The sequence below is a fragment of the Lygodium microphyllum genome, chromosome 14, assembly GCF_053477565.2.
Source record: "Lygodium microphyllum isolate KBCC chromosome 14, Lygodium_microphyllum_v1.1.10, whole genome shotgun sequence".
Lineage (NCBI taxonomy): Eukaryota > Viridiplantae > Streptophyta > Polypodiopsida > Schizaeales > Lygodiaceae > Lygodium > Lygodium microphyllum.
The window spans coordinates 56184272-56209666 of NC_141148.1; the positions used below are offsets into that span (position 1 = coordinate 56184272).

The 25395-nt window shown below is 41.2% G+C and overlaps 1 protein-coding gene across 1 annotated transcript in view; it reads right to left on the bottom strand.

The window, feature by feature from the left end:
* The window catches only part of LOC148025614 (uncharacterized), an 87576-nt gene that overhangs the window by 2405 nt on the left and 59776 nt on the right, over nt 1-25395 (bottom strand). Inside the window, exons 5-9 of the mRNA XM_087692825.1 lie at nt 19206-19419; nt 2068-2196; nt 1928-1977; nt 1746-1843; nt 1342-1626 (exon numbers count right to left, since the gene is read on the bottom strand). Coding sequence (XP_087548951.1) covers nt 1342-1626; nt 1746-1843; nt 1928-1977; nt 2068-2196; nt 19206-19419 — 776 coding nt within the window. The remainder of the gene's footprint in view (nt 1-1341; nt 1627-1745; nt 1844-1927; nt 1978-2067; nt 2197-19205; nt 19420-25395) is intronic.

Consider the following 25395-nt stretch of genomic DNA (forward strand, 5'->3'; position numbering starts at 1 on the left):
GGCTAACATGTGGCCAGTCAGAAGGGTCCCTAGCTGTTTGGATCCGTGTGATTTTCTGCTCTGGCTTGGTATGGTGGTATTTGTGAACCAAGGTGGTGGAATGGCTTAGCAAGTAGCTAGTAAAAGATGTAAGCTATAAGTGATCCAAGTGTCTCACAGACATGAGATGTGTTAGGCAATTGCTTACATAAAGAGGTGGCAGGGCTTGGGTGGGCATCGCTCTTTGATTCATTTCAATGTGCCTTTGCAGTCAGGCCATTGAAAGAGCCGATATAATTGAACCTCTCACCAAGATCAGAACTGCTGCTTACAGCGGGCGAGTTGTTGGAAGATCAGCTGTGCACGGTGCTATGTGGTTTGTCAATGCTCACTATCCTGTCTACTACACGTGACAACTAGATTTAAGTAAGATTGTTCCCAAAACAAGTTTTCTTCCCTAATGCAAGTCCTCCCCAGTCTGCGAACTTGACAAGCAAAGGCCTAGCATTCATCTGACAGCTCCTTCCTGCTTTCCATCTGGCATTGAATGTGCTGGTAGCCACAATTTACTGGCATAAGACTTGCATGTCACCAAATAACCCTAACATGGAGAGATTGGATTTTCATCTTAAAGAGTGGGGATCATGGTGGCAGCCTTTGAAGGCATCTCTCAAGTTTTCTAAACTTACTACCTAACCAATTTCTCACATACTTTTGTTCAATTTTCTATCTCAGCCCATTTTAAGGTGATCTCTTCTACTGCCTTTCCGATGGTTTGGTTCCCTGGTTCTATAGCTTTTTTTGCCTCATCAAGATACTGCAGTAGTTTCATTTTTGTTACCTTCAGTTGGATTATTTCGCATATTAGACCCTCCTGAATTAGTAGGCCAAAAGTTTGGCTTGGAGTTCAGAGATGTGCCCGTTTCTAGATAATCCACAGAATAAACTTTGCGACTAGATTCCAAATTGAGACAAGACAGGCTCACACAGCTTACTGCTCATATCATAAACATGTTGATTCATCTTGGTTCATAGAACCTGCTAAAAAGACATAGAAATTGAGCAAGAAAAATAGGTGGCAAAACAAGCACTGAAGAGAATTCAGGTGTTGAAACTCTCCCTTGAATGGCAGACAAGCTGTAAATTCTGGTAAACTCTTTTTTCCTTGTCTGGACCAGGTGGATGATTTAAACCACTTGAAATTAAAAGTGTTTTCTATACTCTGGATAACTATGTTTCCAGTTTATAGAATTGTAATGGTGGTCTCTCCTGTTGAGAGCTTCCACCTGTGCAGACAGTCACTATTTTACAGCTAAGCCATTATAACATGCGTTGTGAAAGATTGCACATGCAAAGGGATACCTTGATCATTTTATGCATCAGCATTTCAACAAGATGACGTGTTTGAACATCTGCTACTTGTCCTTCTCGAAGTATATCAGAAGCAATAGGACTTCCTGCATATGGACTCTGCACCAGTACAAGACCAGCAACCTTCCCTTTCAAAGTTGGCCAGTTCATAGCAACAGCTGCTGCTGCATCAACTCCTCCCTTGCTGTGTCCAAGGACAGCCACCTGCTTGCCTGAACCCCAATAAAGCTCTTCAATGTAGTCTTTCAGTACATTTGCATTTGTTTCCACGGCAGCCTGATTCGGCAAGATGATTCCATTCAAAAGAACACCAGCATGAAAGTTGCAGTTACAACAGAAGCATTTGCACTGAAATAAAGCTGATTTGGTGATGTACAGTACAACAAAATGATTACCTCACTGTGAATTTTCGCAATGTGGCAAGTAAGACCCAATTTTGAGAAATAGTCTTTTGTGTCCACAAAGTAAAGCGGTCCATAGTTGCTGAACAAGCCTGTACAACAGACATGTTTGGAATGCAAATACTGCCTGGATCAATTGTGGCTTCACAAAAGAAATCTTGCGAGTCAGTGCATACCTGGAACAAGAAGATATACCATGTTGTCGGGCAGGCTGTGCACCCCATTGCTGAAAGTGAAAATGATTGCCCTTAGTTATCTTAAATTTTCCAGCCAAACCATTATTGTATTAAGCATGCAAATTTTCAAAATGGAATACCACACAGATCCTAGAATCTGCCCAAATCTATGGGTCTGATCTTCTACGGGTGCCACTCCAGGTAAGCGTTTAAGCCATCCAATGTCTTCTGCAGAGCCTCGCCAAGTGGTATGTACACGATCCATAAACCTATATATTATAAAGTCAACCTCAACATAAACAAATGATTCACACAATGATTCAACCTCAACAAAAACAAATGATTCACACAATGCTGATAAAAGAAGAAAAGTATGATCATATCTAAATCAATAAGAGGGCCATTCTCTTCAGCATAGTTCCAGTGAAGTCTAGCCTCTTCAAAGGTATTGCATGGCAGTGAGGTTGTGTAAGCTGCGTATGAGACATGCAACACACATACATGCTGCAATCGTTGCCATGGTCCACGAATGCATGTCTTGTGATGGAGGCACTTAATATTTTTCTCTTCTCACTGTTAGGAGTCTCCAATAACTCCTCCTTTGTTCCTTGGTTATCCTCTTGCCTTGGCCTCTCTGGCTTTTGTTCTGCACCTAGAAGAATGTTTCAAAACTTCTTGTACAAAATACAAGATTTCATCCACCATTTCAATGCTCCAAAACCCTAAAATTCCCTAGAACCTGCTAGCTGTAACGTCGTTTAGGGCTAGAGGGGGATTGTCTAACATCAAGAGCCTAAGATGAGGCTATGTTATATCTAGCCCAAAATGCAAAACATTACCTTATGATGCTGCATCCAAAGGCAGTGTGAAAGCCACCCAAACCTCAATCTGATCTCATCGTTGAAGGGATTCTTGCACATCAAGACCCTTAGATGAAGCTACATTGAATCTAGTCCAAAATGCAAAATCATTACCTTATGATGATGCATTCCAAAAGCCAAGTGTTGAAAGCCACTAAAATTCAAACCTCATTCCAATCTCTTCCTTAAATGATAAACGGATCTAGATATATTAAGAGTAATGGGCAAACTCATTGAGAAGATAAAGAGAAAAGAGAGTCTATGTTGTACAAATGTCATGCCTTACATATCGTAGTAGAAACACAATCCAAGTAAGCTTCTTACTTCACAAGCTTCCTTGGGAGTTGGCTGCTCTATAGTAGCCTTCTAGTCTATAGAAATCATCTAAACGGCAGTGAATATTATCTAACTTGCATAGATGAAATTGATCGCAAATAAATAAAAGACTACTCGACAAGAGATCTAGAATGCTCTTTCCTACAGTATGATAAGCCCCAAAGGTTGGCATCCATTATGATTTTTCTTTATCATTATTCTTATATGAATCACAAGTGTCATGTTGTCACAAAACAACACTCCATTGGTGCAAGTGATTCCCATGTGCCTTGCTCTTGAATCGGCCTAGATATGTCTTTGCTGTGGCAGTGTTCTTAGTTGCCCGCATCAACCTTGAAAAAATGCCTGACAACTCTATCCATTCACAATCTAAAAAGTATAATGCATATGAATACATGCTCTCCTCAGTCCAATCGACTTGGCAAAATGCATGGAGTGCTTGGTTTGTTCTTGACTACACTTTACATCATGTGATGACTTATGAAGGCTCAAACTACTCCATCTTGGGATCCTCTAATGTTCTCTCAAGTCATTCCTTCAATGGAGGCTCTATTGAGGCATTATGGTCTTGATTTGGGAGATATCACTTCATCATCTTCATTACTAATCTTGAACATTTACCAAAGCCCTTGTCTCATGCTCTTTCACAAGGTGCTTCTCAATTGGGGCACTCTGTTGACGAGACTAATCACCTCTCAATAGAGAAAAGACTATCCACTTGGGACAACCAAAACTTTTAAGTTTTTCACAATCAAGCCCATTGATAGGTTTGTGCAATCCATTTTTGTGTGATCCTCATTATGTCTATACTGTTTCTTCAATTATGCAAAGACTAACTAAGAGTCATTGTGGAGACCTAGATCGATACCAATATGAATTAGAACACTATGATCAGAGATGTTCCACAAAGTATACCTTTATTTTTTGTTTCATTGAGTACGAGTTTGGTGCTTCATATTCACCCTCACATTTCCTGCCCTTCCCTCCCACTACCTTTTTTCATTTAGTTTCATCCACATTACATCTAGAACCCTACTGTAGACCTACCATAGGTTATTCTATCTTAGCACACATGGTCTTCGATGCACATTTAGGATTTAGGCCATCATTAGACACTCAAAGGTGTACTAGTCCGGAACCTAGTGCTTTATTGCCAAGAATGCCACCTATGCACTATGCATCTCCCCCATATCTGCAAGTGTCTTCTTTTGTCCTCTAGTTTGGTTGTATGGGAAATTCCCCTCTAGCACACTAACCACCTCTCCGCCCCCCTGATTGCTCAAAAGCATGAAATTGCTTTTTGTACTGATGAGTCCCCTTCTTTCAAGAAAACAAGAACCAGGTAGGAATCACCCAAACACTTAGACCCAGCCCCCTCCCCGTAGGTTGATCCTAAACATGGGTCATGATCCAATGTTGATGATTGATCTCCCTCATTGAAGGAAAAAAAGGGTGTTGTAAAGTCCAAACATCACAAAGACCTTCTCGCACTAGTCTAATAAGATAGGCTTCGTATGTTTTCCCAAAAACAAGGCCAAGTAGATGATAATTGTTGCTCAAAGACCCATGGTATTAGAATATTCACACCATCCATAGCTATGGGTATTTTACTTACACCAAGCTGAATCCAATCCAAATTCCCACACCAACCTCAGCCCCTTCTGCCCATCACCTGTTCCAGCCTGTTGCTACCTGTCGCACTTTTGCCATACAATGCTGACCTATACACACACCAATCCCATCACCTGATTCACTACGTCATCTTGGTCAGCTGTCACTTAACAGCTCGAAATAAAATCATTGTTAATTCAACATTAATCATCCTTACTTCAACCTCCACAAGCCCCTTTTCACATGCAGGCTTCATGCAAGCAAAAATTTTGGGATTGTTTGCAGTAGACATCAATTTCCACTCAATTTCATCAAAAAAATTGGGGCTTTTGTCCAAATCCTCTAAACTTCACCAAATTTTTGGGGATTTTGTGTCTCGTGCAAAATATAGCCCAATTTCACATAAAAATTTTGGGCCTTTTCACATTCAAGCTGAAATTTCACCAAATTTCATTAGAGGCCTTTGTGAAATTTGTTCAAATCCATCGACATTGAGGTCAATTTCATCAACTACACTGACATTTGGGAACACTCGAGCCTTGCTAAACATGTTTGGGGATTCATATAAATTGGATGACACAAATTACCCAACGTGGGCATACATGATAAGGCATGTTTTGGTTGCAAAGCAGCTTTGGGCTTATGTATTTGGTTCTGAAGTTCTGGCTACAGGCCCTAATGCACAGAAAGTTGCAGGCTTGTCTAGCTCATCCACTATGACAAGGGGATCCTCTGCTCTAGATCGTGTTGGACCTCCCACCACTTGATTAGTTGAGGTGGGATGGGAGAGACACTCAACACATACATTGATTACACTTTCATGCAAAAGCTAAGTTATTCCACATATTCAATCGTGCACAATGACTAAACAAGCACAGGATGTACTTGCCTCTTTGTATGCAGTGCATAGTGAGGCTCATGTTGCCTATTTGCGCAAGGAATTGGAGATAGAGCACATGATAGAAGGTGCTTTAGTGGATGCATACATTACATGTGTTAAGGATCTGAAGGAGTAGCTTGCTAACATTTATGAGATTATATCAGATGCATTTCTTGTTTCTATTGTCTTGGCTGGTCTACCATAGTCATATTGAAGTTGTCACTATATTCAACTTGCTTGCCAAAGAATATGCCAATGCATACACATTTGATGAGTTGGTTTCATTGTTATTGCAAAAGAAATAGTCACAAGTAAAAGGCTCCAATATGACTATGGATAATTAAGCATTTGCAGCCAGCCATAGGAACAAAGGATAATCATGGTAGCCGACAAACTCAAAGGGCAAAGACAAATCAACCTCTTCTTTGCACACTCAAAGCACCAAGGATGAGGGTACCAGAAAGAAGAGATGCAACTATTGTAGAAAGAACTTAGAAAGGGCATGTAATTGAAGAACGTAAAAAAAAAACTGCTAGTGAAAAGAAGCAGCAAATGGGTATGATGATTGCTGAAAATTCAGCAAATGTGAAGGATGCAGAAGTAGATTGGGATAGTTGGAACATTAAATAATTTTTGCCATTGTTGTGCATTGTTCTTACAATCCTTCATCATATGCTCACTATTTGTGAGTGGCTAAAAATAAAATTACATGGCATTTTGAAAACGGTACTTTCAAGTACATTACTTCCTTTTTTGACTTATTTATATTATAGGCAAATGTACAAAAGGAGGGATTTGTAATATGTGCCAACAATGCTTTGTATGCAATCAAAGGTATTGAGAAAATTTGCATTGTTGCAATAAATGGGGGCATTATCATGCTCCAAAAAATCTTATATATGCTAGGCATAAAGAAAAATTTGCTTTCAATTTCAGCCATTGTATATGCTAGTTTTATGGTTAAGTTCCATATGAATTGATACTGTGTCTATGACTATAGTGATGGGGGTGCCCTTGTTGTCATCGGCACATTGTACAATGGACTATATTGACTTGATTCGTATGAGAGGAGAGCATCAAAGAATGCATTACAAGTTGATGCCACCATTATGGATGACATTGAGCTATGGAATGCTTGATTTGGTCATCTCAATTATGACAATTTGCTTCACTTGAGAAGCAAAAATGTGGTGCTTGATCTCTCTCTCTATTGGAAGCACCTACTCATAATGTATGTGAGAGTTGTATACTTAGCAAAATGCATTGTGCTTCACAGTGATTATTGTGGACACATGCATATCAAATCCTCAAAGAATCCTTGTATTTTGTGACCTTCATCAATGACGTAACCCATCATTCTTGGGCATATGCATTGAGGCACAAATGAGAGGTATTTGCATGCTTTAAAACCTTCTTAGCCTTGGCTAATGGCAAGGGATGCAAGCTAATTACTCTCCACATTGATCAAGGAGAGGAATATATGTCATGCGAGTTTAACTCTCTTTTGGCTGAAAGGGGTATTAAACATCAACATACTACACCTTACACACCTCGACAAAACGGTGTGGCTAAAAGAAAGAATCAAACTCTTATGGAGATGGCATGTTGTGTGCTTTCACACCATGAGTTGTCTCCAACATTTGGCTTGATACTATCATGTGTGTTGAATCAAAGCCCCACTAAAGCATTGGCTGAATGTATGCCTTATGAGATTAGAAATGGTTAGAAGCCACACATTTGTATTTTTGGCTATTTGGCATATGCTTTGGTGCAACAATCACGAAGACATGAATTGCAAGACAAGACTATCAAATGCATTTTCATTGGTTACAGTGCAAAATGTAAAGGATATTGCTTGTACCAACCCTTTACGAACAAGATTTTCGTTAGTAGAGATGCGATATTTGCTGGACAAGCTGGTCAACCCTTCATGGACTGCAAAATTCAGGCCAATCTGGGTCCCAAGGATTTGTAGCTATTGTTTTTTCACTATCTGAAAGGCACTTAGTCGTTGGGCCTCTTCTACCCTAAAAACAACTCTCTTTGCTTGCATGCATTCGTGGATTGGGTTGGTTGTTTTGACATACAAGTATCCACTAGTAGTAATTGTTTCATGTTTGGTGATTGATACATCTCTTCGCTGAGCAAGTAGTCTACAACAACCACATCTAGCTACTAGAAGCTGAATACAAGGGAACATTCATAACTACATTGGAATGTGTATGGCTCATATACCTTTTGGTCGATTTTAGTGAAGGATAACAATCACCCACTCCTATCTACACAAACAATAAAAAATCCACGAGTACTTTTTACCTTCTAACTAGAGAAGGTCAAAAGTACTTTTACCTTCTATGCTTATTATATTTCTCGGGTGTGCTAGTATGAATGCTCTCTTATCTACATATACTTTTTACCTTCTAGTTGGTGAATACTCATATTGAATGTGGTACTATAGCGCCTTAGGTATTGTACTTCCATTCTATCATTCGCAGACTAGTGGATGTTCGCAGACTAGTGGATGTGACAACATTCCAACACTCTTCTCTCTTGATGTTCATTGTCCACTGTGTGTGTGTGTGTGAGAGAGAGAGAGAGAAAGAGAGAGTTTGCATGTATCTGTGTGCATGCATGCGTGCATGTGTAGTTGAGTATTAACCTAGCAATCGGGTCTAGGGTATCTCTTCTCTTATCTTGGCACCCATCTTCCTTTCCTTTCAACGGAGGTGTTTTTATAATTTAGCAACGCTTACTACACTACTACCTTGTTTCTTTTTCATGTTAGGTGGACCACTACCTTGGTGGTTGTGCCTTCACATTCTTGATTGGCAGGACCCATCTCCTGAAGTCAAGTTTTAGGCATGCCTATAACACTTGGTTAGCATAGGAGCCCTCTCTAGAGATCGAGTACAAGCATGTTCTGTATATAAGATGGTTGATACTCCTTTGACTCTTCCAACTGAGAGGTGTCAGGTCTACCTTCATGTAAACGCCCCGAACAACGTAGTATGCTTAACAATTATGATATTCGCTTGTTTTCGAGATTTAATATAAAAGAGAATGAATACTTACAAAGCTGAAAATAAAAATTACTCACAAAATTACAGCCATGAAAATGTAAAAGTAATGGAGACAAGATTGAGGGTTGAAGATGGGCAACCCCCCCCCCCGAAGGAATGTATTTCTGCTCAACCCAAGTCCCTTAGGGAAGAGCTCAATTACAATCAACCTGAGAGTGAGGAGAAGTAATTCTCACTCTCACAAGATCATGCAAAGATGTACAAACACACATGCATTATCTATTATGCAATGATAAAAACTGATTTCTTTACAGTATGAGAGAAGAAAGAGGGAAAATCAGCCTTTCTCCATCGTTGATCAGCAGTACATGGATAGGGCTTGCTTCTTGTTGCTAAAATGGAAGAAAGAGCTCGAGAAGGAGGTGCTGTAATGAATTTACAGGCTTGCTGTCCTGTAAAATAGCAGTGATAGAAGAGGGAATATGGAGGAATTTGATAATGGAGAAGTGGGGGATGATGATGGGGATGGATGGGGCCAGTTTCTGGCTATCTGTGGGTGCTGTACATGAGTTTACAGCAAACAAAAATGATGCTGAATGAAGAAAAACGAGCTCTTATTTATAGGAGAGGGAAGAGCTAGTACAAAAGGGGAAAGTGGAGTAGCACAAGACAAGTGTCCAGCCACATGTCATGAGATGTGACAAGTGGTGGGACACTTGGAAACTTATGTGACAAGTGTCTTGACACTTGTCTCTTCTCTATGGCCTTCCTTTTTGGGCTGAATACTGTCAAGAATAGAAACAACCAAATTTAGTAAGCACAGTCAGAGTACAGAACTTACTATTTTTATAATGACATCCCTATTTTTTAGGACTAGCATTTTTAAGCTAATTCGAGGCTCCTAAAATTTAGGGACCTCCCCAATATGGGTGTCATATGAAAGCTTTTTCCGTGTACATCGCAAAAACGGTATCAGAATCTTCATGTGACTTTCCTATGCAAAGAAATGTGCATTTCAAGCTTTCAGTCCACACATGCACATTATACAAGCATTTCATGATCATGCCATCTTGTTAATTGTAATTGTCTGTTCTGGTGGATCTAGCCCACACTTCAAGGCATCAATCCATTCTGTGTGCGAGTCTAACCCTGATATGTATGAGTTCTGGTCACAAGCGCCCAATCAGGCCATATAGGTGAAAGTGTGAACTATCTTTTCTCTAACCCACCGCGTGGGTCCACCATAACCTGTGACTACTCATCAGTGGCCAGCTCCAATGCACTTTTCTTTATATCTAATTAGTGCAAAGGAAATAAATTTAATAAATCACTATATAGACAAATTAATGAAAAAGGATACAAATTCTGTTACTATAGAGTTGTGACAACCCTCTGGCTTTTATTCAGCTGTCCTCAGCTGAAAAGCTTCTTGATATGGTTGAAGAATGTTTGGGTAATCCTTCATGAATTTTTCATCTACCCACTGTGCATCTGTTGTGGGTAGATTCTTGAATTTTAGTAAGAATTTTCGTGTCACAAGGCCACTTCTCGTGGTTCGATCCTTGTGAAACAAAATCTGTTCATGTTCCAAGAGTTGCTCTGTTTCTTCAACTTCTGGGGGATCTTCAGTAATGGGTTCCTTTGGTTCTGGTCCTATGTAAGGTTTTAGCAAACTTATATGAAAAGCATTGTGTATTTTTCAATGAGCAGGAAGCTCAAGTCAATAAGGAACTTCATTTATTTTCTCAATCACTTCGAAGGGTCCAAAGTATCTACTGGAGAGCTTTGGAAAAGATGAATTTTGACCGGAACCTTGTTTGAGCCTGCTTTTATCAAACTTTAGCAAGACACATTGACCTTTTTCAAAAGCCAAAGGTCTTCTTCGTTTATCTGCTTGCTTCTTTTATCGTTCTTGGGCAACTTTGATAGTGGCTCGAACTTGATCCATTGCTGTTTTTAAATCTGAAGCAAACTCATCAGCAGCAAAAATCTTATCTTTAGTGCGAATAATTGGAGGAGGAATCACTTTACCCTGTACTATTTCATTTGGAGCTTTCCCTGTGGATGAGTGCACTGTATTGTTGTAAGCAAACTCCAATAATGGAATATATTTCTCCCATTGTGACTTATGTTCACTAACATAAGCTTTCAACATATCCAAAAGAGTGAGATTCATCACCTCTGTTTGGCCGTCAGTTTGAGAATGAAAAGCTGAGGAGAACTTTAAAGTGGTTCCCAAATTCTCAAATAAAGCACGCCAAAAGTTACTTGTGAATTTGAAGTCTCTATCTAAAATGATCTCAGAAGGCATACCATGTAATCTGAAGATATATTGAATGAAAAGTCTTGCAACTTGTGCGGATTTCAATGTTTTATGACATGGAATAAAATGTGATTGTTTGCTGAATCTATCAATTATGACCCAAATCATATCATGACCTTGAGGTGTTCTTGGAATACCTGAGATGAAATCCATTGTGATAGATTCCCATGGATCTTTGGGCACTGGAAGAGATTGCAACAATCCTGGAATCTTCTGCCTATCATACTTGGATTTTTGGCATACCAGACAAGCCTCAATGAAGTTATGTGTATCTCTTCGTAATGTTGGCCAATAAAAGTAGCGCTCAATTGCACTTAGAGTGGCTGCCCTCCCTCTATGCCCTGCATAAGGGGGTTCATGACTTTCTTTAAGCACCTTTTGTCGAACAGGAAGAGTGACACAAAGGCGATTATTCATGAGAAGGTAACCGTCTTTGATGGAATAATCTGGATGAGAACCTCCTTGCTGTAAATTTGACCAAATTGCTTTTCTCCACATCACTTAGACGGCGGCTTTCAAAGGCTACGGCATGGCCTTCTTGATTTAGCACTGCACCAATACAATCACCGCAAATATCTGCTTCCACCACAAATGGTTTTACCAGATTTGGAATGATAAGAACAAGTCCAGAAGTAAGAGTTGTTTTCAGCCTTGTGAAGGCTGTCTTCTCTTTTTTCTTCCATTGAAAAGAGATCTTCTTCTTTGTAAGGTCATGAAGTGGAGAAGCCATATGTGCAAAATGCTTGATGAAGCGGCGGTAATAAGAGCATAAGCCAAGAAACGATCGCACCTCATGTACATCATGAAGATGAGGCCATTCTTGGATTATCCTGATCTTTTCAGGATCCATCTGAATCCCTTCAGAAGAGATGACATGGGCAAGGTAATTTATTTTATGCATGAAAAATTCACTCTTTTACCATTTACCAAGAGTTGATTTTGTTGTAGTAATTGTAGAACAATTTCCAAGTGTTGATGATGCTCCTCTTCATTCTTGCTAAAGACAAGAATATCATCAAAGAATACCGACATATTGTCGATGCTCTCTAAAGATGTGCTCCATCATTCGATTAAAGGTGGCTGGTGCATTGGTTAATCCAAAAGGGACCACCAAGAATTCATAAAGACCGTATGAAGTGCGGAAAGCAGTTTTGTGTACATCTTGTGGTATTACCCTAATTTGATGATAATCACTCTTTAGATCAATGCGGCTGAAAACCTTTGAGCCTCCTAGACGATCCAAAATGTCATCAATTCTGGGAATAGAAAACCGATTCTTCACAATGATTTTGTCGAGGGCTCGATAATCAATGCACATCCTGAATGTGCCATCTTTCTTTTGAACAAGAAGAACCGGTGAACAAAATGGCGAGCTACTTGGCCTAATTAGCCCACGGTTGAGTAGGTCTTCGACTTGCTTTCTGATTTCTTCTTGTTGAGGACGGCTCACACGGTATGGTGCTATATTAGGAGGAGAACTGCCCGGAATAATATCAATATGATGGTCTTCTAGCCTTTCTGGGGGAAGCTAATAAGGAAGATCTTCCAAAAAACAATCTTTATACTTTTCCAAGAGCTGAAGTCGCTCTTGGTTTTCAGCATTCATATTATCTTTTACATCAGTGACATAAAGCAAACAACATTGAACACAATCCTTAATTGCTCTAGAGACTTGCATATGGCTTACCATAGGTATGGTGTCTCCAGAAACTCCAGCTTGGATCTCGTACTTCTTGCCTTTGTTGGTGAGTTCTACCTTCTTTTTCTGAGAGAAGATGGTTGAATCTACTCTATGATTCCAGGGCATGCCAAGAATCACATCGCAACCATCAAGGTCTCCGATACAGAAGGTATCTTCGTCACTGTAGCCTTGAATTTGAAACTTGAGCTTGCCAATGTAGGGTGTCACAGTCTTCACTGTGTCACCTTCATCGGCATTTAAAGCTTGGCGAACTTCTGCCGGAGTGTCCATCTCTTCATTCTTTAATCCAAGCTCTTTAGCTAATTGCAAAGAAATGACATTTTCATTCGCCCCAAGATCTATCAAGAATAGTGCTTGCTCACCTTGCAATTGCCCCCAAGCTTTTAATAATTTGCGCATCTCTGGAGTGTGAGTTGTGTTTGCAACTACATCACTGATAGCATTGATTTTCACTGGTGACTTAGGCTTGTTGTCAGAAACCTTGCTTTGTCCTTTGTTTGGACATTGCTTCGCTATGTGGCATGTTTTTCCACATTTAAAGCACTTCCCTTCTTTCATGAAGCGCTGCTTTTCTTCTTTGGAAAGTTGCTTTGCTTGTGGGTATAGATTGGAGCGAAATTGAGGAGCATTAGGAGGTGCATAGGGCTTCATCTTCTTTTGATTTGATGGCTGCTTTTGCCGCTGTTTTTGTCCTTCATTTGGGGCTGAATACTCCTCATCGTCAGCTACTCTCTTGTTATCATTCTTTTGGAATGATTTGTTGCCATTGTGATCCATTTCCCATATCTCAACATGGTCAATGAGCTCCCTGAAACTAAAACAATGATAATGATTAAGAGCAGTACGAAGTTTAAAATGCAAACCTCCTTGAAACTTCCTAAGCTTTTCCGAACTGCTGATCTTCTTGAAATGTTGGACCTTCAAAAGTAGCTCCCAAAATCTCTTGGTATAGTCACCAAGTGACTCATTTTTCCTTTGCCAAAACCGACCCCATTCCATTTTTACATCTCTTTTGAAATGAACAGGAAGAAATTGGCTTTGTATCATGCGAACAAAGGACCAACATGATTTTGGGGCAGCATGATCATATTTCAACCCCGTCCACCAAGTATGGGCTAAGTCGGTCAAATGTAAAGCTGCAAACTTAATCTTTTCATTTTCTTTATACTTGTCACGACCATACAAAATTTGAAATTGACGAATAAACTTCAGAAGAAGATCAGGATTTCGGGAACCATCATACATACTGAACTTGATCTTCTTTTCAAGTTGAGATAGTGACTTAGTCTTCTTCTTCTTCTTATGCCTTCGTCCATGCTGGGATCTTGAGGTTGAAGATGATGAAGTGCTTGATGGGGATGAAGATGGAGATGAGGGTGAAGAATGTCGACGCCTTTGACGATGATGAGGTCTTCCACGAGAAGGGTGTGACTATTCGTCACTAGAAGAGGGTCCATCAGAGTAGGCGCCAGATGACTTTGAAGAAGAGGATGAGCTTCGACGCGATCTCTTTCTTTGTCTTGAAGTAGAATGGGACTGCCTCTTAGACGTAGTTGGACTTCTTGATCGGCTCCTTTCATTGGTATGGCTTTGTCTTCTTGAAGTAGATGGGCTTCTTTCCTTGAATTCTTTGGGATTCTCAACTTTTTCTAGTTTGAGAAGTTGCTCACGAATTTGCTGATTCTCCTCTCTAAGACTTTGAATGGCTTGAAGGATAGCACTCAATTGATCCATTGAGACTCTAAGAAAAATATGCTCAAGCACTCAATGCAAGGGCTGAAAATAAACAAACTTATAATTGTAAGCACTACCAGTGTTGGGGTGAGGACCGAGCCAAAGCTCTGATACCACTGTAAACGCCCCGAACAACGTAGTATGCTTAACAATTATGATATTCGCTTGTTTTCGAGATTTAATATAAAAGAGAATGAACACTTACAAAGCTGAAAATAAAAATTACTCGCAAAATTACAGCCATGAAAATGTGAAAGTAATGGAGACAAGATTGAGGGTTGAAGATGGGCAACCCCCCCCCCCGAAGGAATGTATTTCTGCTCAACCCAAGTCCCTTAGGGAAGAGCTCAGTTACAATCAACCTGAGAGTGAGGAGAAGTAATTTTCACTCTCACAAGATCATGCAAAGATGTACAAACACACATGCATTATCTATTATGCAATGATAAAAACTGATTTCTTTACAGTATGAGAGAAGAAAGAGGGAAAATCAGCCTTTCTCCATCGTTGATTAGCAGTACATGGATAGGGCTTGCTTCTTGTTGCTAAAATGGAAGAAAGAGCTCGAGAAGGAGGTGCTGTAATGAATTTACAGGCTTGCTGTCCTGTAAAATAGCAGTGATAGAAGAGGGAATATGGAGGAATTTGATAATGGAGAAGTGGGGGATGATGATGGGGATGGATGGGGCCAGTTTCTGGCTATCTGTGGGTGCTGTACATGAGTTTACAGCAAACAAAAATGATGCTGAATGAAGAGAAACGAGCTCTTATTTATAGGAGAGGGAAGAGCTAGTACAAAAGGGGAAAGTGGAGTAGCACAAGACAAGTGTCCAGCCACATGTCATGAGATGTGACAAGTGGTGGGACACTTGGAAACTTATGTGACAAGTGTCTTGACACTTGTCTCTTCTCTATGGCCTTCCTTTTTGGGCTGAATACTGTCAAGAATAGAAACAACCAAATTTAGTAAGCACAGTCAGAGTACAGAATTTACTATTTTTATAATGACATCCCTATTTTTTAGGACTAGCATTTTTAGGCTAATTCAAGGCTCCTAAAATTTAGGGACCTCCTAAAATTTAGGGACCCCCCCAATTGGGTGTCATATGAAAGCTTTTTCTGTGTACATCGCAAAAACGGTATCAGAATCTTCATGTGACTTTCCTATGCAAAGAAATGTGCATTTCAAGATTTCAGCCCACACACGCACATTATACAAGCATCTCATGATCATGCCATCTTGTTAATTGTAATTGTCTGTTCTGGTGGATCTAGCCCACACTTCAAGGCATCAATCCTTTCTGTGTGCGAGTCTAACCTTGATATGTATGAGTTCTGGTCACAGGCGCCCAATCGGGCCATATAGGTGGAAGTGTGAACTATCTTTTCTCTAACCCACCGCGTGGGTCCACCATAACCTGTGACTACTCATCAGTGGCCAGCTCCAATGCACTTTTCTTTATATCTAATTAGTGCAAAGGAAATAAATTTAATAAATCATTATATAGACAAATTAATGAAAAAGGATACAAATTCTGTTACTATAGAGTTGTGACACTTCATCATCAAATTACATCATTTCATCTTGGTTATTGGCACCACACGAAGTCCAACATCTGATTCTCCTCTTACCTTCAGTGTTGACATTCATCCATGGTTAAGAGGTAGTTTCTACCCTTCATTTGGTAACTTCAGATTTTGGTATTATCTTTTCGTCTTCTACATCACCAACCATTCCCTCTTGCATCACTTTATGCATTTCATTGTGCAATGCACACATGAGAACCTTACTCCCATTGGATCCTGAGCAATTTAAATCTATAGCTTTGTCACCACTATACCTCCATTTCCTTTTTCATTGACACCCTTACAAGTGACTTTATCCATGCTCTTTATTTTGTGATTTATGAGCCAATCATCCCTCTTTTTCCCCACGGGCAGTATTCCTTCACCAAAACAACAAACAAACAATAATACCACCAAAGTTCACAGTGATTCAACATTATAGGTCCTGGTAGGCTACCAGGCAGCTGACAAGCATCCTTTACTTGATGCCTTGGCCTCTTTGTGGTGGCCCTTTGTACTTCCAAGGTGAGATAACCATTGCCTAGGTAGTCTTGGTAGGTCCTTGGGCAATGGACATGCACCCACTAACCAATGCCCTAGCTGCTTTGGGGTGGGATGTCTCAAGGTATCCATAGGGTGGTTGTAGTCCTTTCTAGTTCTAATTTTGGGCTTGAGAGGGGGTGTTTTTTTAAAAAACGTGTGTTAACACATTAAACAATCAGTGGCTCATCATACAACCCCAAAACTCAAACATAATTAAGCATGTTTTAGTGTCCCATAAGCAAACTCCCCATTTTTTGGTTGGTTCCTCATCTATAGATATAGTAGGTCACTTGCATCATGGTCAATCGGAGTCTACCCCAGTTCATCCCCTATCTACATGAACTCCACTTCTCCATCTATTGTTCCATTGTTCCTCAGTTGGTGCTCTCCGTCCATCAAATACCTACAGCCTACATTTCACTCTAGCTTGTTGTTTCCATCATCTCTAGCTATTTGTTGCCTACATCGAGAAGGCTGCATTTTCCCAAATTGCTGCCATCTTCTCCAATCTATTATCATGGTCATCTCCAGTTGCCGTAATTCAGCTTGGTGGCTCCTTCAAGATGCATTTTGATCCAAGCTTGTTGGCATCATCATCGACCTCAATTTGCCTCTGTGTTTTTGCTATTCAATTGACGCATGGCTACTGGTCATCATTAGCAGCAAGTTGTTTTTACATTTTTAGCACTTTTCTTCATCATCCTCTACTTTGACCAGTGGCTACTGCACTTGGGATCCATGTTTGGTGGACAACACACATTGACACCATCCTTAGCCTGCTCCAACTAGAGCCACTAGCTATTGGACAACTCTCCCCTTAAACATTCTATACATTTTCATTCATTTATTCATTCATTATTTAATTATTTTCATTCTATATTTTTGTGTTTTGGCATTAGTGTTTGAGTTCATTGTGTTTTAGTCATGGCCATATACTCTGTGTTTCCTTTTGCAAACCCTAGCATATCTGCACAAACCAATCAGCTCCTGCAAGAGAATCAAGATATTATACAAGAAATACTTCTAATTGTCCTATGGTAGAGCCAATAGATGGATCATGCTTGAAGAAATAGGCACAATCTCTCATAGAGAACTAAAAGTTTCACTATCTCACTGCCACTATCTCAACCTCTAAGATTAACAAGCTCCATCATGAGTGAACTTCAAAAGGCACAACACTCAAATCTCTCATAAGAATCTAGAAGCCTCTAGGAACTCGTAACATGGCATCAAAATGCAATGGACCATCCCGAAACCATGCACTACATATTCACAGTTGCTACAAAACGCATTTCCTACAAGCTGGAAACATTAGAAATGTCCAAGTGTTTTTGAAACATAGGAAACGACTGAATTGAAATTTTGGCCTGTCAAGATTACAATTAGGCCAATTTCGCACATGGGATCAAATTGTCCTTTTTAACCTAGTCAAAGCTCATCTATAGAGAGATGGATTCAAAGTTTGAGTATGTTTAGTAGCAACTTCTATCATTCATGTGATATGTCACATGGTCCACAGAAGTCCTATACAAACATGGGTGGTTATTGATTGATTGCAAATTGTATCTTTAAGCAGTTTTTAACTTGTAGCATCATGCTTCTTTTATAGTCGATCTACTGCTTGTTCACTTAGATTTTGTATAATGTTGAATCATGTGCAATATGTGTTTTGTTGCAGCCCATGGGACTTAAAAGTATATTTATATGTATAAAAAGTTTACACGATTTTCACCTTGAATGAAACCCATTTCTTACATTCTAGGAAACTTGTATGAAACATTGGAAACCTGTTTCATACCTCTAGTTTCTGAAACCCCAATGAAAAATTGAAGAGAACATGTATCCTCATGGACCTTCCGCAAATGATACAATACCCAAATAAGATGAAGAAACCCCCTTTAAACAAACGCGTCAGTTTGAGAATACCTTGCCTCCAACTGATGATGAAGGCTCTAGCACATGTACTAGTAAATATTGTTGATGAAGAGGTAAAGGGAAACAAAAAGGGTAAGGATAGACAAAGATGGACTGCATGGCTAGAAGTGGGACTGCAACTAAATAACCTCAATGGATATTGGAGCCTAGATTGCAGTATGGTTGTCATAGAAGGCATCCCAATTGACCACCTCCTCACACCTTACGAAGACAAAGAGGCAATAGCCACCAATCTCTAGAAAGTAATCGTTGACACTGTGTCTTTAAGACAAAGAATCAAATCCTCCACGCTAGACCTCTAATGTGCCCAAGGAAGGTGAAGGTCTCCTACAAGGGATAGCCTTGTATACTGTCACTCCCTGAATGGGTTATGAAAGTGAACTGGGTAAACTTCACTACTGTCCCAAAGGAAAAAACCTCTGGGCTCATCACATATCATCCACCCCAATTCCATAGTAGTGCAATTCTTCTGCTCAACTAAACCACTCTAAGAGTGCAAGCTCCTGAAGAATGCCATAAAAGCACGATGACAGGTAAAACATGTAGCAACTAGACTCACCACCACAGTCAACTGAAAACAAACCAAGGATACCACAGAGCATGGCACAGGTAGATCAAGATTATAAAGCTGTGTCATTCAAATGAAGAGTTAAATTGTTGCTTGAACAACCCAAGCATCTAAGAAGACATATTTAAGCATCTAAGAAGACATATTTAAGTAACCATAACCATGATCACTTTTAAGTGATTTTGGAAGATAGCACTTACCCTTGAAACACTGTTGGAGCAGTCAGAAAACCTTGTTTAAGTTCTGCAAGTGTTAATGCTGCTCTCTCCATTGAAATATTTGTCATTGAAGACAAATCAAAACTGGTGATGGTAGAAGATGTAGCATCTCTTGACGAGCTTGAAGATACCACAGAACTGCTGCTGCTCAGTGATGTTGATCCTCCAGAGTTTGCATCCACATTTACGGTGTCCTCTGAAAGATATACAGGTAGCAGCTTAATTCCTTGAAAGATGTGACTGTTAATCCAAGTGGCAATATCTCTCAACTTAAGGCTTGGATTCCCTCTCAGAAATAATTAACATAAAATTTGCCTCTGATATTGGGGAAGAGGTTCATTATTGCATACAACAATGTCAACCTGGCCTTCAGGTAAACAGGCCTTCTGCTTCATGCTCTTAGAGCCTGTAGAATGCTATAGAAGGATGTCTAGACTAGCAAATAAAAACAGGGGATTAAGTCTCACAAAAACACATAAACACTTATTGTTAAAATTTCATTAGGCAGAACAACCAGGCATTAGGCAATGCACCATACTCACTTGGACATTCTAAGCATGCAGTTAGGGGTCACCAGTGGCAAGTTCCCATCCTCATTAATGTGATTCATTTTTCTGTTGGTGTGCCTAGGTTGCACATATTTACAAACATTCTCACTTACAGATGTAAAAGCTTCTCACTATTATAAACTCTGTACAGAGTTATGCTGATCTTGCAGGTCAATCCAAACTCTCCTTCACCTCATCCGACACTTTCCTAGACACATTTCACAGTGTTTACTCAGTACAGTTTGTAAGGTATTGGGAGAAGTCAGGATCAGACTTTGTTTAGACATGCATGCATTCACATGAAAGAGTACTAAAAAATGAGCAATTCATTAGCATGCTGAACACCAAAATAGGCGTGGTATTAGGTGGAGGCTGATCATCCATGACGAGAGAAATCGGCATATGCCTTGTATGCCAACTTCCAAGGAAGCATGCTGAGTTCTTCAAGATTTTAGTAACAAGAATCATTCCACTTCTAAGGGCACTCTTACCAACAGCAGTAAGAAGGAAATATTTGCCATGCTTCAACAACACATGAGACCCATCCTTAGATGGCATACAGCTCACTACTTGAGCAAGTTTCTTCCATGAACATTGTTTACCCCTGGCACCAATGTACTCACTCATGAGATATGTTAAGTGCGGGGAAGAATGTGACAATGACAGTGTTTTAAACTTAACCAACTCGATCAATTATCACCATGAAAATTAGATGAGAGAGAGAGAGAGAAAGTCAACACCACATTGAGAGGGAAACTGGCCCCTTCTCCTTTACAAGAATTTATATAAACAAAACCACGTGTTGCAAGTGCCTAAACCATATACAAAAGGCTGATTTGCTACAATTCTAAAAATTAGGGTTTTGAAACCCTAATTTCTACAAACTTGGGCAACAAGATGATTTTCGTCTTTAGTGCTTGAATTAAATCAAACTAAGTAGAAAGTGCTTCTTGGATGAGAGATAGATAGGAAAATACAAAGCATGTAGCTGAAATTTCAGCATGAGAGCTTATTCCAAATAAAGAGACAGATCTCTAATATATAGGTGAAGGGCTTGGCTGCTCAAAAGTGGAAAGTAGAGGCTACAAATGACAAGTGTTTGCTGAAAAGGACAAGTGTAAAGACACTTGTCTCTTCAAAATAGCACGTCCTCTTCTAGATGTCACATGTCACTTTTCTAGAAAAAGAAGCTTCCAAACCTCCTACTCTAAAAATCTCTCAAATGGTTAAGAATTTGAGATGGTTGTTGAAGACAAAATTGTTCCTTGCAAAATTCCGAAGCCCTTGATGTGAACAAAATTTCCATTTGAGCATCTTTCACAATAATAACCTCCTAAATTTTAGGAGTCGCCAAATTTAGCTTCCGAAGAGCTTCATTATATAGGTTCACTAGTTCATGGTTTGTTTCTTTGATCATGAGCATCTGGTTTCACTTTTTGAAACCGCTCGTTATATGGGCTTCTAGTCAACATAACTGTGAAAAAAGGCTCTAAACATAAAAAACACAATACCAATTGTATAACAAAGCAAAAACTGATAACATAGAACACAATTAGGGTTAGGGTTAGGTTAACTCACAGACAATGAACACACAGAATAATGAAATGGATGATTGCTGAATATACAATGTTCACGCAACAAACACACTATGCAGAAAGTAAATATTGTACCACAAACTCTTGTATTTCGAGGTAGGGCAAGGGTAATGAACTAGGGAGGGTATCGTACTCTTAACGGATCTCGAAACACAGTAAGGCAGCCTCCGAATATCCAACACCAGCAAACGTAGCAACAGGTGTGCTGGATTTAATGCAGACGCCAGTGTGTTGCAGCAAACGCAAGCTGAGAAGAGAGAAAATCTGCAAGTGCAAAGTGAGGAGAAAGAAAAAAACAAAACATAGCCTAGGCAGGCTGGGTGATAGCTAGTTGAGATAAGAGATTGCCAAACACAACAAGGCGACAGCTAGAGGAGAGAGAACCATCTGTACAGCAGCAAAACAATAGTCGCCAGCAAGGATGATGATATGGCAAGCTAACATTAGCAACGATAGCACTTTGCAATAGTTGCGTGGCTGTAATCAGTTCCAATCAGCATGGAAAAGGTGGAAAACAGAGGCCTGACTGATGTAGATAGCAATGGCCAGCTTAGATGCAATGTCCTTCGCGTCTGAGATGTGGGCAACAAGCTGAAAGACCTAAAATTGCAAAAACGAAATGGGGGGAGTAGAGGATAGGTTGTCTATTTATATAAAGTTTGAAAGCCTCCACTTAACTCTCTTGACCTGCACCCCATTTCAGGGTTTTAACAAGAATAAGCCTAAAATAGGTATGAAATAAGCTGTTTTGGGGCTGTTTAAGTGGTTAAGTACATTTCTTAGTGCAACACCCCCTCTCAGGTCCAAAACTGAGCAAGAAAAGTGGGGCAGCCAAAAGTTTTTATTTACCCCAAGGCGTCCCACCCCAAAGCAACCAAGGCATCGAACATGTCAGAGATCATAGCCTGTTTTCAGGCAGCAGCACAGCTGGTCCAGCAGTCGGACCAGCTGCACAGTCGGACTGTGCAGTCGTACTGCCACGTGGCAGTCCGACTGCCTGCAGCCGATTTTTATCAGGCTGCGCCCTATTTTGGCGCCCTATTTCAGGCAGTTTTTCGCCTATTTATTGCTGACGTTTTCAGCAGTCTGGCGATCATTCTCTGTCGCAGATTACAGACCGGTGCCGTGCAGATCTCTGTCTCTGTTCGCAGATTTCAGACAACAGACAGTGCAGACTGCAGCAGACTTCGAGGTGGACAGCAGGTCGCATCGTCGAGGTGGAGACACGCAGTCCAGCGCACTGCGCCCGTGTATATCTTTGTATTCAGCATTCTTTATACAGCAGATCTTCAGTGTACACTGTCTCTTTCTCTCCCTTCTCTCTCTGCGTTCTCTCTCTCTCAGTCCTACGCTTCCGCACCGCTGCACTCTGACATGGTATCAGAGCAGTGTTTGAGGGCTGACTGAGCGCAGAATCAACCTGAAGAGGAGTTTCCATAGCGACACAAATTTGCGTTTTTTGCGTTTAAGGGCAGACAGGAGGGCTGCGCCTTGGAACAAGGCTGAAACGAGTGTGGGCGCACAGGAAAGGAGTACAGGTGGTGGATTTGCTGCTGTTTACTGCTGTTTGACGCGGAGAAAGTTTGAGTTTTCAACCTAAAAGTGCAGGTTTTGCTTTTTCATCGCCTCCGGCGGGTGAAGAAGCTTCGGGACGCAGAAGAGCCTTAGCAGGCTGAGTTTACCCAGTCAGAGGGGGCTGCTTTTGCGTTTGAGAAGGCATTGCAGGTGAAGATGTCTACAGAGATGGACCTGGAGTTCCAGGCGATTATGGACCGGAAGGTGCCTGTCCTACCGGCTCTTCCTACAGATCAGAAGCACAACTACCGCATTTGGCGCGTTATGATGTTGGCCATTCTGGAGTCCTATGATTTGGCGGAGTTGGTACAGGAAGATATTGACCGGCCTTCGGTAAGAGATGAGTCCAAACTCTCTTCCGAAGCTCGTGCGGAGTTGGCCAGGGCCCAATCTCATTGGGACAAACTGAATGCCAGGATTCGATCCTTTCTCTTTCTATCATGCACTACAGCCGTGATCGCTCACATCGAGCACTTGACGGTGGCTTGTGAGATATGGCTGGAGCTTGATCAAATGTACAATCGGATGACCCTAATGAAGAGGGTTTCTTTGGAGGTTCAGATGCGGACCTTGTCCGTCAATAAGTCTTCTTCGCTAAGGGAACACATTAACAAGCTAAGGCAGCTACAGATGCAGGTTCAGAATGCGGGGAAGCCGATCTCCTCCGAAGACATGGCGATTACACTCTTGTCCCAGTTGCCGCCACGATTCGGTACATTTTACTCTGCCCTTATTGCTTCGGGGCGAGAGTCTACTCTTCGGTGGGAGGAGTTGGTTCCTATGGTCTTGGACCAAGAGGAACAGTTAAAGGGACAGAATGCTTCCAAGACGGAGGCGTTGACAGGTCAAGCCTCTCAGAAGAAGGGGAAGGACCAAAAGAAGAAGAAGGGGGATAACAAGTCCAAGAAGGACAAGGACAAAGACTCCACATGCCATATTTGTGGAAAGACTGGCCATTGGAAGAAGGATTGCCCTGACAAAGACTCGAAGGACACCAAGAAGAAGGAAACCAAGGATTCTGGAGCGATGGCTGCACCCTCATCAGCTGCATTTCTACACTTAGTTGTCATTGAGGACGCTTCACCGAATGCTTCTGATGCTGCGATGGCGGCTTCCCAATCTCGAGAGTGGATTATTGATAGTGGTGCCTCACGGCACATGACTCCTTCATCAGATGGTGTTGCCCAGCTGCGACCTTCGCGTGGGCAGGTTCTCATTGGAGACAGCTCTTCAGTTTCTATTGCAGGTCGGGGTAAGATGCAGCTTATTCCGGATGGACGAGGTGGCACCCATACTTCAGAGGTTTTGCATGTACCAGGATTGGGGTACCATCTCCTTTCAGTCCATAAGATTTGCTCTCTTGGTCTTCTGGTGGAGTTTGACAGTTCTACAGTGCGAGTCCTTGATCGTGAATCGAGGAAGGTTCTATCATCTGGATATGAGGAGAACGGCATTTACAAACTGAAGTCTTCCACTGCCCTCTCTACTCTTCTTCTTACCTCACAGTCACAGTCTGAATTATGGCATGCTAGGTTTGGTCACCTGAACTATGACTATCTTCGGAAGGCGTCACGGGGACAGCTTGTTCGAGGGTTGCCGGATATAGTGGTGAGCCAGCAGCCATGTGTCTCCTGCATAAGGGGGAAGCAGAATAGGGATGTCATTCCCCACACTGCTTCGCGGCGGTCTACTTCACCGATGGAGTTAGTATCTACGGATCTATGTGGCCCTATGAGGAATGAGTCCCTGCGTGGGAGCTCGTACTTCATGCTGATCGTGGATGACTATAGCAGGATGACATGGGCCTACTTTTTGGCACTAAAATCAGAAGCTTTCTCGCACTTCAAGGATTGGCTTCTCTTTGAGGAGAACCGATCAGGCCGGAAGTTGAAGACCTTGCGATCCGACAAGGGAGGTGAATTTGTCTCTAATGAATTTGCTCGGTTTTGTGCAGATAGAGGAATTCACCAGGAGTTTGCCAATACGAATACTCCACAAGAAAATGGTATTCTCGAACGGAAGAACCGCAGTGTGATCGAGATGGCGCGCACCATGATGGAGCACCGACAGACCCCCCAGGTTCTGTGGGCCGAGGCTGTGGCTACTGCAGTCCACATTCTTAATCGATCTCCTACTTCGGCCGTGGAAGGGATGACTCCATTTGAGGCGTATTTTGGGTCGAAGCCAGATGTTTCTTACTTTCGGGTCTTTGGGTGTGATGCCTATGTTCACATTCCCAAAGCTCACCGTGACAAATTCGAAGCGGCTTCCCGCAAACAGGTATTTGTTGGCTACAGCTCCCAGTCCCAAGGCTACCGACTCTATGATCCCGTCAAGCGGGATGTATATACTAGCCGTGATGTGCGATTTGTGGACGTTCCGGCTTCTTCAACGGGTGAGGAGCATCCCGTTCTTGGAGATCCAGGGGAGAGTTTGGCTCCTTCTACAGTTCCG